Here is a 16,397-nt window from a genome sequence, read left to right as displayed (position 1 = left end):
TTCAGACACTGAGAATCGATCTCAATAGAGAGTTCACCGAAACAAATTAGGACAAGACTCACACAAAGTAAGTAAAATATTGGAGTTTATTTTATTTTTTTAATAAATGCAACAGTTTTAATGAAACATTTTTGCAAGAGGTCCCTCAAGATCGATTTCAATTTACTCGAGTTTTCCTAAAATTCCGATATCTCCGCGCTGTTGATTGACTTAATATTTGGTGTTCTTCGAGACAGAAATGTTTCTTGGCAATTTCTAATAACGGTGTCTTCTAAATTTTATCTAAAATAGTTCCTCAGTACAGTAGAATCAGGGGGTCTTCAGAAATAGGAGGTGACAATAACGACAGCACGGATTGTTTAAAACAAATCCGTTAGTGATATTAGATTGTTGAAGCAAGATATGACAACAAAAATCTGTTGCCTAGCAATATTTTCTGAAAATCAATACTGATTATAACATGAGCGAATCTCTTCAGATTTATTATAAAATTTGAATTTTTTTTTTTATATAAAATTATTATATCTAAAGAATTAGGACAAATTAAAGAAGAAAAAACAACTGAAAACCTCTTATTTTTTTATGGGATTTATGGCATCTTGTTTCTTTCAACCTTATACTTTTTACAGTTTTGAACTATAAAAATCTTCAAATTAATATTCAATAGGGAACGAAGTGATATTTTAAAATTATATAGATCGCATAATTGTTTACTATCTTCTCGATATACCAAATTCGAACCGAAACTGAAATGTTCATCATTGTTTCGACACGGCTCTTCGAGTGCACTTGTTTAATACTACGAAGGTAAATTGGAATGACCATAAGAGCTGTCAAGGAAGCACATGCTAACGTTTCCAGTTAATCATTAATACTAAATTATATAGAGTTCCCGTTCCAATGCAACGGTAGCAATGTTCATGAATTCGTTATGAAACTGTGGATACTTCCGTAGAGCAGTGATGCCGTTATTAACTATCCTAATGTAAGTTTACGGTACTAGTTATATATTAAATTGATACTCTTAATAAATTTAAGCAATTTTCTTTCTTTTCTATATATTTAAAATTAGTAATTAACTTAAACGAATATACAACTTTTTTTCCTTATTAACTTGTACGTATCTAGATTTAGTCGAGTTTTTCAATAATTCTGTTATTATAATAATTCGATTTTTTATCCTTACAAAGACATTTAGTATTATTTATGTATGGTATTTTATTCCTTGATTACTATCGGTGGCATAGAGTTAATTATAGCGATTTTATTATAAATAAAAAATCGAAATATAAGTATATCATTTTTTTTCTATGGACACGAAGATTTATATATGGGTATTTTCATTAATTAATAAACTAAACCTTATTTATTCTCAGAGACTTAAAATATAATTCATCAATGTGCCCATTACGCACGCCAAAAAAATATATTAATTTATATAACTTATAAATGAGTTGAGAAAAGTCTTATAAAGTCATAAGTTATGTTATTATGCAGTATAACAAAAATTTTCATCATAATGATTATTTTGTTGGGAAACAAATTTCCAACCAACCGCACTACCTCTCTCCCTCGATGTTATGAACAGCAAAAACTCCTGGGACCTAGGGGCTTATAAACTTTCAATTCGGCCCTGAACTCCCTTGGAACCCTTTAATATTAATGGTTTCCCATATCAGGTCCCATTAAATGCAGGTAATACTTTATCATACGTATTTAAAAATCGAACTTTTTAGTCTAAAATAACTATTTTCCGGAACAACAGTTCCATCATTTAACATATTGAAATATGTTTAAATTGAGTAAAATAATTTATTTTTAGATAAAGTTGAAATAAAAATAATAATCTTAATATATGCTATATATATATCGGTAAGTTCTTAAACGGAAAGGTTTTCTGGTTTGAGCGTACTGTTGGACAGCTTGAGAACTGTATTGATTTGTGGCATATATTATCTATTAAACACAAAAATCAATTAGAGCTTCTCTTCTACGTATTTCCTGACCATCAATAATAAACCTAATCAGCATTATATTGTTATATCCAATAAGAGACATTAGCTGAAATTACTTGGTAAAAACTATTCAAATAATTTGGCCTAATTTTGAAATACTGTTACACCGTGTTAATTATTTTATTGTATTTATAGGATTAACAAGTAATTAAAAATAAAAAAAGGTCAAAAAATAAATTTAAATTTAATTTTTGGTATAATATTTTTATTTTTATAAATTTAACTCTTCTAGGCCAAATCGAACTAAACAAGTTATTTATACTTTAATTTGGACGTAATTATTTATTTCAATCTACAAACTGATTTCAATTGTTTTCATAAAGTTATGAAATTAAAAAATAGAATCATGAAAATAAAATAACTAGTACAATCAAAAGAAGTTTCAAATGGATAACAAATATTCTCGAGTTAAAATTGCAAGAGTAATCATGTTGAAACACAAATAGCCATTAATGTATTCAGTTGATTCTATATTTGTTTCGTGATTGGGTGTCGTGAGTTGCGTACTAACAAGTTGATGATTGGAAGTTCCGCCATGTTTCTTTGATTGTCTAAATCGCGTAAAGTTAAGGTTATGATAAATCAAATAGTGTTTGACAAGACAGCCGTCAATTTCGCCTTAATGGTTGGTCGGGTACAGGTTAGAGCTTATGTAACTTGACCATTACTGATAATGAACTCAAAGCAATCATCAACAATGTGATATCAGCAGTGATGTTTATGATAAGCCACCATATTTGCCCCGATGATTAACCTGTGTAGCCAATAGGAATGCAGGATTTTCGTGATCTTGCAGCGTTGCTATCAAAGATTTTGATAATTTCAGGAAGGTTATATCAGGGTTTTAGAAGTGTTGTTGATGAGTTACTGAGATTAAAACAGTTATTTGTTTCCGCTTTCTTTTGTTATAATCACAAATGGAAAGCTTGTGTCGTTTTTGTGCTAAACCTGGATCAGGAATTGATGTTTTTGGTGAAGAAGGTCAAAAAAGAAATTTATACAGCAAAATCAAGTTGTGTTTACCTATCAATGTAAGTTTGAACAAAATTGTTTCTTTTCTATATCTTTTAGGAATATTTGATTCACTTTATCTCAATATTTTTAAGATTACTATGAATGATGGTATGACGACTCTGATATGTGATTCCTGCATTAAAAAACTAAACATCACATATGATTTTCATACTACAAGTTTGTCAGCTCAGTATCACTTGAGAACTTTGATGGAAACTAAAGATGATTGTGTAAGTACTTAATAATCGTTCTATAACGGACCACTTTCCCTAGTTGAAACATTGAGTAAGTCGTAAAATGGGAACATTCTAAGTTTAGGTCTAACCATCTTATGTACTCATCAAAAGAATGAGTGCAAACTTTATTAATTCTGAATTTTGTTATTGTGATTATGAGATGATTAAATGAAATCTCTTAACAATAACATATCTATCATGATGAAAGCTGAAGTTTCTCTTATCTAATCTTATGGTTTAATTTTAATGACATTTCAATAGATTTGTCAACATATCAGCAGGTCAAATTAATCTGGTTTTCGAGTTATTATAGGTTATTTGGAATGTAGATAAATTTAATGGTTGCTTGACATTTCATTTTCTCATATTGAGTTTGTTTCTGAATATTTTAAAATATTTTTTCTATTAGTTGTCATTGAAGTATTTTTACACTGGACATAATTTAATTCTTATTTTAATTTGTTAAATTGTCATGTGTTATATTTATTTATTGACAATATGATTTTTGGTATATCAAAATTCTTTTTTTTTGTTCATTTCCATTTCAGAATAACTCATTAAAGTTTTCATCATTTTATTATTATATGCTTCTTATAATTTATGTAAAGATTGCAAGTTGATAATTAATTGCATAATAATATTATATTATTTTGATAACAAAATGAAATAAAATATGAGAGAAAATTAAGATATGGAATCATCAAATTTGAACAAAGTGGCAATCTATAAGTGAATTTATAAAACATATTTCAGTTTGATTAACTTTATTAAAGGAATTGATGAAGGAAATTAATTCTGTAATGTAAACAATATTTTGTTGACTTGTAAATAGTAATTATAAGTGTTAAAGTTCAATTATTTAACTTAAACATTACTGTTGAACTCTCAAATAGATTTGATTTACTATCTAATTGTAGTTAACCTAACAATATTTGAAACCCCTCCCAAAAAATTAAAAGAAATAAATTATATCTTAAAAATTACTTTTATTTCTTTACAATTTTATGAATATCTTTTTGAAATTCTAATACTTTTGTATTATTTTTTAAAATAAGGTATTCAATTGTTAAATCAATGAAATTTCACTTAATTTAATTTTCATATAATAATATGCTAAGAACTTGACAAAACAAAATATAAAATTTATTTCTAAAAAAAAAAAAAGATTAAATTTTGAAACAAAATTTCTCTTATAACCATTTAATAAACATGTGTTTTACATTTGGTTATATTATATTTTAAACCAATCATATGATTGTTGAAATTATTATAAGATAAAGAGTTTACATCACTAATAGTTCGTGAAGATCGTTTTGTTCACATTTTGAGAACTTTAATGATTTACTTTAAAACATTTTAATAAACACCAAGCTTTGTTATTAATTTAAAATAAAATTACGTATTCAATTGATTGACCGTGTGTGAATTTGAATATGGTCAGGACTGCGGTCAAGAAGAAATAAAAAATAGTTCTCAACAATTTATTTATTACTGATGTTTTGACCTACAATGAGTCCTTTGTTTACATCTCCACTCATCACATCAGCATTGATGAAGGCCTACATTGTTGTCAAAACATTGGCAATAAATAAATTTTTAAAAAATGTTTTTTATTTCTTATTGACCGCAGCTCTGACCATCTACTTTAAAAATAAAATTGTTTATTAATTGGAAATTTTATGTTGTTAGCCGGTAATGAAACCACTGTAAACTTTTATTATAAATATATCTTTTATTTAAAAAAAAAATAAGGATATTTCCTTTATTTAAAAAAATTATAAATATGTCTTTTATTATTAAAAATTATAAATATAACTTTTACTATGAAAAACTATAAATATAAATTTTTTGGGCAGAATTTGACAGTAATTCTTAATTGGTTAATAATTTGGTATAGAACTGTTTTAATTTCTTCATTTCCATATAAAAAAGGTGTATTAAAGTTTACAGCAATTTTCTGTTTGAGTTTTATATGAAGGGTGCTCCTTTAACCTCAACATTTTCAGTTTTTCACTAATAATTTCTAAACAATGTTATAAATAAACATTCTAGGAAAATGTTATTGATTTATGCATTGGAGCACATAAAATTCTGTGCCAACTGGTCACCATACATTATTAATTAATCAAGTTGTTTGGATGATATACAAGTCCAAAGAATAACCATTTTGGCCTTCTTTTATATCATTTAACCACTTGTACAACTGTTTTCAGTAAATATTGTTTAATCTTTCATTCCTGCTGGTGGTACAAATTATTGGATAAGTGTCTACCAAATTTATTTCAAATATAGGGTTAAGGCAGGGGGATGCTCCGGCCTGCCTCTTTTTTAACATGAGCTAATATAAGGCTATTTAGAGTTTCAGACATAAGGATAAGTGAAATTACCTGTAATTGAACTGTGAAACTTCTGTTATATGCAGATGATATTGACATAATTGGCCACAACCTAGATTAAATTACCTAAGTAGTCATGGCGCTTCTTATTTAATGAGGCAAAAAGCTACAATTCTTAATTAACGGGAGGAAAACAAACTGTATGGTTTCAGGAGAAATACCAAGTCCAAAAGAAACCCATCAGGATGGGTGGGTCCCTATAAATTTGAAAAGGTAAATGAATTTGTGTATCTCTGCTCTTTGGTTATACTTGATAAAGATTCTCAATTAGAGATAGGTAGAAGAATTTAGGCTGCTAACGGGTGTAAATTAAATAATGTTATAATGAAAGATCAACATCCATATATTTTAAACAATCATCAATCCAATTCTTTTATATGGATCACAGGCATAGACTACATAAAAAATTAGTGAACAGAACCTACAGGTATTTGAGAGAAAGATCCTCTGTTTTATGTTGGGAGCAATTATAATAGACCTAGGTTTGCATAGACAATCTAATCAAGACATCTATGACCTATTTCAAGAAACAGATGTTCTGCATGTCATGAAAGTCAGACAACTAAGATACTGAAGTGACTATTGAGGGTGCCCTTTTTGAGCAATGGGCATTGATGATGTAGCAAATGATACTCTGAGGATTTTTGGAGTTAGAAATTGGGTTGCGGTCACACAAGGTCTAGATGATTGATGGAAGCTGGTGAAAGAAACCAGGATCTGACACCAGTTTTTCCCCTGCAGAACCAGCGTACTTCTACTACTAAGGAGTGTAGTATTTATTAGTAGCAAGTATTCGTAGTATCTTAAGGAAGCATTTTTGTTTTATACATATATATATAGTTTTACAGCATTTATGATTTTTTTAAAAATAATAATTGACACATTGCAATTATTTCATTTTAGGAAAATTCTTCTTTTAAAAAATTGGATTCAAATATGAACCATTCACCCAAAAATTCATCAAATGAAACAACCGAAGTTTCAATAAATGATTCAAAAATATCAACTCAAAATAATGACCATTCATTGAAAACAAACAATTTTAGTGGCATAAAAATAGAAGCTGTCCAATCCATACCAATAAATATGTTTCAAAATCTTATGGATCCAGAAGAAGTTAAAAAAAATGGAAAGAGATTGTCAGAAGAATCAGATAAACCTGATACTGCTAAGTGAGTCTACCTAAACATTCTTGTTTCATTTTGAATATGATAAATTTTTCAGTTTTCAATGTTTAATAATCTATTTTTGTGAAAAGGGAAACTTTAGAAAGTTCTGATAAAATATATTTAAATAAGTCACAGAGTCTTATGCCAACTATAACGAATTGTTTATGTTTAGTATATATTTATTATTTAAATTTTTTTTATTGGAATGTTGTATACATTTTCTGATAATTTAGCAAGCAAGGCCTTCTTAGAACACTTCACTTTTAAGGTAGATCTATATTTTATAAAGCTCTAAACCTAGTGTTAGTGAATAAACTTACATAAGTTGCCATTTTCCTGACCTTTCCAATTAATGGACTCAGGTAAAAAATTTTAATTGACTGAATTGTTTTCCCCCCTCTAATAGGCAAAAAAAAATCTTAGGAAATTGTATTAACAAACACTCTAGATTAAAAAATATATCTTTGAAAATTCAGACCATATAAATATTTTCAAAATTTAAAATTATCTATCTGTTTTTGTTCTCTTTAAATCACTGTTTTTGGTTTTTGGCCATTTTATTTATTGAATGATAATGAAGTCTGTATTTTTGAAGTATGTATAGGCATTGCAGTCACTGGGAATACTTAGGAAGTTAATAAGATTAACAAAGATGACCCTGGAAAGGACAAGTTGCAAGGTGAAAACTCGAGTGGCCATCTCAAATAGCTTTAGGGTTAACAGTGGCTTAAGACAAGGAGACCCATTATCACCAGTACTGTTCAACCTCGCCCTAGAAGTTGCCATTAGGAAAATAAGGATGAACCCGGGTGCACCATTTACAATAGGCTCACACAACACATGGCTTATGTGGATGATGTAGTCATCACAGGGAGAACCAAAACAGCACTGGCCGGTTCTGTAGAAGAATTGAAGAGAGCAGCACAGGATTTAGGACTTAATATAAATAGCGAAGAGACTAAATGTATAAAAACCTCTAGACAGACCGGGGAGAGAAGAGATATTGTGGATGTGGGGGAAAAACATGTTTCACAGCTGCAGTACTTTCAAGTACCTGGGAGGAGTTGTGACGGAGAACAATAATTTAGAAGTATAAATTAAGGGCAGAATGGTAGCTGGAACCAGATGTTTCTATGCCCTGCTAAAAGCTCTCTGATACAAAAGTCTTACCAGGAAAGCAAACCTTTTGTTGTACAAAACAGTAATTAGGCCAGTGGTAATGTACAGCAGTGAGACATGGACTCTAACCAAGGAAAATAGAAGAGCTCTACTGATTTGGGAGAGAAGAGTCCTGAGAAAGATCTTTGGAGCCGTTAAAGAGGAGCACAGGTTGAGAATCAGAAGCAATGGCGAACTAAAAGAATTGTATAGTGAGCCTGATATCCTTTGTGCTATTAAGAAGAGCAGGCTAAGATGGTTTGGACATGTGGAAAGGATGGAGCCCTGTAGCCTACCTAAAAGGATGCTAAATGGTGCCCCAGGAGGAAAAAGGAAAAGGGGCAGACCCAGGCGTGGGTGCCTGGATGATTTGGAAGATGATTTGAGAGGGATGGGAATTGAAAGTTGGAGGAGTCTCCCTGGAGACCGCGAGGCATGGGGAAGAATGATGGCAGAGGCCCAGGTCCTACAAGGACTGTAGCGTCCAACAGTGAGTGATATATATATATATATAGTTACAAAGGAAAATTAAAGTTTTTAAAATCAAGAAAAAGAAAAATATATTAACTGTACTTCATTACATTTTAAAGAAACAGAAATGATCGTGGTATATGGTCAAACGAGTTTGCTCTCCCACTATGGTCCAGGTGACGAATACATTCAGCTTTTTCTTGAAGTTATAAAATAACTGTCCAATAAATGCAATGTGTCCGCTTGATCATTAAGAGATTCTTAAGAAACTATACCTCTTGGTTAAGATTATTAGCAGAATATTGAAGCTTTGGTCGGGCAGACTATCGTTTTCTATTGCTACGAGTGTAATTTTTAATTCATTACTAATTTAAAAATTATAAACTTCTATAATTCATGAAAATGAAGAGCTTTGGTGTTTTAATAAAAATTTTCTTTAGTATTTCAATGAAAATTTTCTTTGCAATTTCGTCCTTACTCAACCATGCCTAAAATTCAGTCCATCTCAGCTTGACAAGTCTTACATGTTAAGAGACACCATTGAGCTCAACACTAAAAGCTTGTGGAATGCTCTTTTTTTGAACAATAAGTGCCTATGCATTAGTTTTTCTCCATTTTTATATCAATGACTCTTTGCATTAGAAGTAGATAGATGAAGGCTTAGTACAGTTGAATGTTCTTAACCTGCAAAACCAGGCTTCGTGGATGCCACGTCAGCTGAAGAAACAATATTTGGACTTCTGCTGAGTAATTACTAGACATAATTTTTTTTTAATTACAACAAATAATTTTTCATTTTATTGTCTTACACACCTAATAACTGTCAGTGATTTTTGTATTGTAATTAATTTTTTAAATTAAAATTTGACTTACTCATCTGTCAGGTTTTGTTAATGATTAATTATTTAGAATTTAATGTTGGTAGATCACATCTTAGTCATGGTTGTGTAAGTATTTTTATGTTGTTGTTTCTTTAAAATTGTATATGAGAAAAATAAAGGAAAACAAAAAATGTCACATACTTTTCGAATAAAGATAAGAAATAATTAGAAGTTTAAAGTAAATATTAAAAGTGATGAATTTATGAGGATAATAGCTTTGTAGAACATCGATCACCCACTAAGCACTCTGTCAAGAGTTCTAAATCTACAAAATATTGCCAATGTCCTCTAACAATATAGTCCTTATTTTATTTAGATAGAAATTATTTTTGTAGTATGTAGTTGTGTATAAAAATTGCTTACTTAATTTTAAATTTAATGTTATACCTAAATTTTAGGAAAAAAGAAAGGATGACCGTATGTCAGTATTGCAGAAAATGGTTTCCTCGTTCCATCATTACTCATCACGAAAAATTACATGTGAAAGGAAGTATAACATTCAATTGTACATCCTGTAACAAAGACTTCAGTGAAGCAGATGATTTTACAAATCATAGTTGCGAGGGAGATTAGAAGTTAGTTTTAACTTTTAATGAATTAATTGTACCTGTTAAATTGTTACTTATTTTACTGTAAATAGTTCCTTTATATCCTATCTTTGATTTTATTTTTTATGAAGTGTTTGTATAAAAGAATGATTATTTATTAAGAAAGTACTTAATAATTTATGTTATACAATATATTTCTCAAGTGGTTTTCTAGTCATTAATTTTATGAATCAGTTATCTCCTAAATGTAATACATACTGATTATAGTGAATATGTATAACATTTAGTTCTATAATTATATCTTAAATAAGCAGTTATCAGTATAAAGTTATTGGTTACGAAATAAAAGAAAGTTATATTTTCTCTTATCAAAAAATGAACTAACTTTTAAGTTTATTTTTATATAAATCAGTTAGTGCAATACTTTATTTGGTGTTTCATTTATCTGAATAATATTTTGTGTATTTTCATAGATCTCTGGATGTTTTAATATTATTTTCATAGTAATTATTTTATTGCTTCTTTTTTCTAAATGTAAAAATAAATATATTTTTTTTAACAATAGATTTTTATGTTATTATTCTCTTATAGTGTCATAATAAATAAGTATGTTTTAAATACCTTTGGAAGGAGATATCTATTTTGTTTATAGTAGACAAATAAGAATATTTTTTCTCAGTCGTAAAGGTAATAACAGGAACCAAAATAGACCCCTTAGTACTATATGCTAACCCCTTCTCTAATAAACCTTCAGCTCGTTTATAAGATTTTTTTTGACATTTTATTTGAGGAAAGTCATATCGATTCCCAAGGCTATGTAGTATGATTTCCTTCTTATCTCATGGATGTTCTCTATTCTATGGATGTTATCCATCCGATTTCCCATAGCTCTCTAATTAATTTGTTGTTCTTTGTTCATTGTCTTACTTCTGTAATATATGGCATCTTACATTATTTGCTAAATTAGTCTCTCTTTTTTTCTTACCCACTTTATCTTAGTTGCACATTCTTTTGTTTCATGTCCCATGTATGTGGGAAAACTATTTGAAAAGGGAAATCTTGAGTCACTAAGCGATTTCTCAACTAAATGATAACTTTCAACCATTATTGAACATTGAAAACAAAGCTGGTTTCTATTTTCTATCCCGATTAGACGGAAACCTATAAAATTCTAAATATTTCTGAAACTGACACAAGAGGTTTCTCATCTTACCAATTCATGTAATATAAATTAGTTTTTTTAAATGAAAAGGAGTGTTACTTATTAAATTTGTAAATGTAAAATAATGTTACTCAGTGTAACTGGTGTCTCAAGGGACTTTGGATTTTTTATTACTTAAAGTCTTTTCATTTATCCAATTTTCCAATTGCCAGGTTTAAAATGTTAGTTGCCTAATTTATAGGGGGAGGACCCCTCTTAAGCCCCCGCTTATCGAAGAATATTGTTTCTTCTCTTAAAAACCCTCCAACCGTTACTGTACAAAAATTATCAATAAGGAGCTCTCCCACAAATTTTAGAGCTTTCTGTTTAATTATTGAATCTCTTTATTGGAATGTTTTTATTCCATATCTGCATTATTCATGTTAAGAAGGGACATTTTTAAAATTTAGAGTACTCTGCCGATCATATTCATTTAAGTCTAATTGTATTGATAGAAAAATATACTGAGAAAATTCGCCTTGCTTTGAATAATTCTATAAAGGGCTGATTTGGTACATAAACTCCTTGCACAGTTTGTCATGCAACTTTTCATCTTCATAATCCAATAATAATAATATTTGTCAGTGACTGTTAATGAATTACTCTTTCATTTTGATATTTCCTGCTGTTTTATTCACTTATCTTACAAATCCTTACTTACTACTGAAAAACAAAGCATGTGTGTTAGAAATTGAAATGTTTGCATACAAACTTGTCACAATCTGCCCAAACTTGATAAATTGTCTTACTATTACAGACTATTGAGCCACAAAGTTCCAGTTAGAGAGGAATTGTATATATAATTGTATAATTCAAATAGCATTGAAAACATTTAAGAAATTAAATCTCAATTACAAAGGTTTAAAACTTCTTTGTAAGAGAGGTATTTCAATGCAAAAGGTCAGGACCTCATTGTAATTATCAGTAGTAGAGGTTTTTTCACATATCCTGGGCCCACTTAACCATGTTCCACCAAATTACCAAAATGGTACAGTTTCAGAGTGTGGGAGACAGATAGTACATTTACATATGGTAGACCTGCTTATTGAATCTCACCCAGCCTTACGGAAGTTGCTAAGATCTGTTTAGCCCTTACTAAACTAATGTCTTGGACACTATAAATCTAAGGTTATCCTGTGATGTACTTGAGGTGGTCAACAGCGGATCAAGACTGGGAAGTCAATAATTATTCTGAATGGTTTATATTGTCTACCAGCTAGAACTAATAAACTATCTAGTTTCGATTGGAGTAGAATATTTGTGGCATCCTCTAATTTTTAAAGATAATCATCATAATTCGCTGCAATCTTGGAAATTATCTATTTAGTAAAAATATCAATTTTGTTCTAAAAAGCTGCTATAATATATGTTTGGCCTACAGAAATATTTGTAGTTTCTATTTTTTCAATTAATTTTATTTGAGATTAATGGTACAAGTATGCCTAGCTAATGGAAAAAACTCCAGCATTTGCTTGGATAAAAATAAATTTGATTCCAGTTAACTCCTGAAAGCTCTGTACTTTCAATAACCATGATTCATAGCATTTTAATTTACCAACCTTATATAATAAAACCTGTGTACCAACCTTATATAATAAAACCTGTGTACCAACCTTATAACCTGTATAAATAAATATTTGATGACACGAGGCAGCAATTTGTAAATTTATGAAGTTTTTCGGAGCCAGACATCAAAATAAAATAAACAATGTTTTTTGTATTTTTTATGTAAGGAACCTAGTCAATATTGGTCTCATTGATTCACTTTTGTATTCATGTTTAAGTTTTGTTTTTTTTATTCATTAGTTTAATAATTCAGTATTTTTCAAAATATTTCAATTTAAATATTATTTTTTTATTTTCAAGGAAATACCCTTAGTATCTCTTATTTTCTTTATTTAATTATATGGCGACTTTTCAGAAATTTTTCCATTGTCTGGTTCAATCTACAATCATATTTGAAAAATTATTCTGGAATAAAATGAAATCAAGGCAGTCTTTAAGGGAAGATATGCAATATAGGATAATTTTAGGTAATTACATAAAAATATATTAATAATTGGGATTTTTATTTTATAAATAATTTTTATTAATATACAGTTGTGAATTATGTAAATTTGGAAATTAATGTTAAGGGATGATAAGATCTAATTTTTCTAAATGATTGTAGACTGGACCAGATAGATGATGGACAAATGGCGAAAATTTTCCCCAATGATTAAATAAAAAAGTAAGAAGTAATAAGGATATTTCCTTGAAAATAAAAAATGATTGCAAAATATAGAATCCTTTGACAAAATTAAATAAGGAAGTTTCAATTTAGTTTTGATTCATCAAGAAATTTCCAACTGTTTTGTAAAAAAAAAATTCTCTATTTTAAAATTTGTTAATTATCGGCAATTTCTTTTTGTTTTTAAAATATTTTTGTATGTTCCTTTATTTCTCCCTAAGGTAGTGCGGTGGCACTGTGGTAAAGCATGATGCTACTAACTCAAAGGACTGGGGTTCGAATCCAGCAGGGGCAGAAAATTATTTTATGTTACGCGGTAGCCGTGAGTTGACCTGTGGGTTCTGGAGACCTCCTGGGGTCCATCCAGCCTCATAAATTGGGTACCCTTAATTGGGTAAAAATCTGGCGGTCGAGTGTGATTCTCACCAAATCACCTCCTTGCATAACCATTGGTCTAGTAACAGTACTTCCTTACAAAGTACTGAAGAACCCCTGACCCTTCATGGGTTGTAGCAGTACTGGTTTTAATTTTTTTTTTTTATTTCTCCCTAAAGAAATGTTTATAGATTGTATTTTTAGTTAGTTTTATTTGAAATAGTATAATTTTATTATCTTTGTCTATTTGAAATTTAATTCATTGTCTCTTTTTTTTTTTTTTTTTTGTAGTTGTTTTATTTTAGCTAGTTTTTTTAAAATACTTTATTTACTAGGACAACCTCCTTTGTATGTCTCTTTACATAACAAATGTAAATAAAAAAGTATTAGCTACCAGCAGTCAGTTTGCCAATGCAAGAAGTAGAAAGTGGTTTTAGATAGCCGAGCCTCTGTTCAGGCCTTGCTAAGCTGTGCTGAAGAACTGCGAGGACCATTTCATAAAATATTTTGTTTAAGTTCAAAAGAACTGGCAAAAAGTAGTTTGTCTAAATAAAATCTTATGTACTTCATTGATTACTTTCAAAAAATTTTGCATATAAAATTGGAAACAAAATTAATGAAATTAATAACTAAGTTATTTATGGTTGCAGTATAATTATTTTGATTGAGAGTATCATTGTTATTTATTTTCAGGCATATACTTATGATATTCACAAATTTCATCATCCCTGCCATAAAATATAATGGCTTACAGTTTAAAATGTTTATATTTCTGTTTCATTAATTTATAAATTAATTAATCCTCTTACTGATATTTGTTTCTATTTCAAATATACTATTATTTGAAAAGAATCATAGTAAGAAAACTAATTTTTTTCCATCACTACTGTCTCCTTATTTGGTGAATTATTCTGATGGAACAAATTCAATTTGATGCAATAAATTACAACTTTTCTTTTATTCTAATGTAAGTAAAATTATCTCTGCTATGTACCTGAATTATTTATTAAAATATCGTGAATTTCTTTCTGAATAAAAGATTCGTCAATAAAAAGTTGCTGTGTCAGGGTTATGTGTATTTTATCAATTATTTGACAAAATTTCTTTATACGTGGGTTCTGAAATATTTACTATTAATCCATTAAATACAAATATTTATTTATTTATTGAAACCATAGCGATTACAAGTACAGAGAATCAATCAAAAACTAGGAAATGTTTTAATTTGTTATTTTCATTATAATCAGTTGAAAGTCAATTTTTTTGTTATTGGATAATTAGTTGGTAAAAAAAATTATATGTATATTTTTAACACATCCAAATACCTTACCAAATTGAGGCACAATTAAGCTGTATTTTATTTTTAGTATTTGTGAATAATTATAATACTTGCACTTGAGATTGTTGTGAGGGCGCTAGTGCTATGTTGTTCTTTATCCTCAAATTTCCACAAGTGCTCTAATCTGGAGAAGTTGGGAGACTGTATAAATCTCTTACTTTTAATTAATGCTTCTTGTCCCGTGTACCAATTATCAATCGACCAAGAAATTTTTAGTACCCCTATACGATTAAATAAATATTTGATTTTCAAAACTGATGTTTGCAGCTCATTCAAGAAATCATGAAGTTGTCATCTGATTTAGAAAATCAGCCAGTTAACTATTGTTTAACCATGGAAGCCATACTTTATGGTCTCATTAAAATTGATTTGAAGAAGATGGTGACAAATTTCAATGTTTAGATAAAATAGATATTATTGTTGTAGAGAATAAGAGATAGTTGACCATATTAAATGATTTTCTTTATTGACAATAAATTAAAATATATTAGGGATCAATTTTATCACTGTTCACCCTTTTAAGTTGTTCAAAGATCGGTTTTAATTTACAAAACCCATTTAGTAACAGTACTAAAAACTAATTAAATATGAATAGAAATGTGTTTGGTAATTAATTTTAATGTAGAGACATTCAATAGTTGACTATACCAGGAATTAGAATTTTCATAATAATTAGTCAAAGTAACTGACCATCCTGAAATTTCAAATTTCTGATACAATTATAATGTAGACTGTTTCGAAAAAAAAATGTACTTCTTAGTTTTGTTTTCCTCCGTCATCTCATATCATATCATTTTGGCATCAGGATGCATGTCTATCCTCAACACTCCAATGTAGAAAACTATTCTTTGTTGACTCCCATGCCACAAAATCTGCAGCTGAGATAGCCACTTGGGACAGCAAGTGCCAAAACACAATCAGCCTCTTAATCAAGGGAAAATTGGTCATGCTACAGTGGTCACTAAAGCCATTGTAAAATTCCAGGCAACGGAGAACTTAACTGACGCAAAAGAAGCAAACATCATAGTTGTTTTAAAATCTACATTATTCTTCTAATAAAGGTCAAAACAGAAAATAAATATTCAGATGTTCATAAAATTTTAAAGGAAAATCAAGGCTAAAGGAAAAAGGTGAGAAAGACAAAGTACTACTTATCTACTCACTGATGGAAAGATTTTGTTGCCAATTTCAGACTAATCAAGAAAGAAGAAAAAAGTTTGAGTGCAAAATTAATTTTTGAGAAGGGTAAAAAAAGTGAAAGAAACCTATTTTTAAAATCTATTTAACCTACCTTTTTTCATTAAATTGACAATTTTAACTTACTAAAATATGTTAAACTCAACTTGACTTACCTGTAGTGATGC

At 29.1% G+C, this 16,397-nt stretch overlaps 1 protein-coding gene across 3 annotated transcripts; it reads left to right on the top strand.

Moving 5' to 3' along the window:
* Positions 1-2,384: 2,384 nt before the first annotated feature.
* Positions 2,385-13,359, top strand: LOC106677875 (uncharacterized). Of its 3 annotated transcripts, XM_067050409.1 has the most exons (5): positions 2,385-3,046; positions 3,122-3,259; positions 6,565-6,833; positions 13,011-13,122; positions 13,260-13,359. In XM_067050409.1, the coding sequence occupies exons 1-4, from the start codon at positions 2,933-2,935 to the stop codon at positions 13,072-13,074; spliced, it is 585 nt and encodes a 194-aa protein (XP_066906510.1). In that variant the 5' UTR covers positions 2,385-2,932; the 3' UTR covers positions 13,075-13,122; positions 13,260-13,359. The 3 variants fall into 3 exon arrangements, with proteins under 3 accessions (XP_066906510.1, XP_066906511.1, XP_014271545.1); XM_014416059.3 differs by lacking the exons at positions 13,011-13,122; positions 13,260-13,359 and adding an exon at positions 9,739-10,452 and having other exon boundaries at positions 2,394-3,046; XM_067050410.1 differs by lacking the exons at positions 3,122-3,259; positions 13,011-13,122; positions 13,260-13,359 and adding an exon at positions 9,739-10,452 and having other exon boundaries at positions 2,389-3,046.
* The last annotated feature ends 3,038 nt before the right edge of the window (positions 13,360-16,397 follow it).

Source organism: Halyomorpha halys, unplaced genomic scaffold (assembly GCF_000696795.3).
Source record: "Halyomorpha halys isolate HHAL.00 unplaced genomic scaffold, Hhal_1.1 Scaffold110.1, whole genome shotgun sequence".
In the NCBI taxonomy this organism is placed as follows: domain Eukaryota; kingdom Metazoa; phylum Arthropoda; class Insecta; order Hemiptera; family Pentatomidae; genus Halyomorpha; species Halyomorpha halys.
The sequence above is the reverse complement of the archived record's forward strand: the minus strand, read 5'-3'. Positions and strand labels throughout refer to the sequence as shown.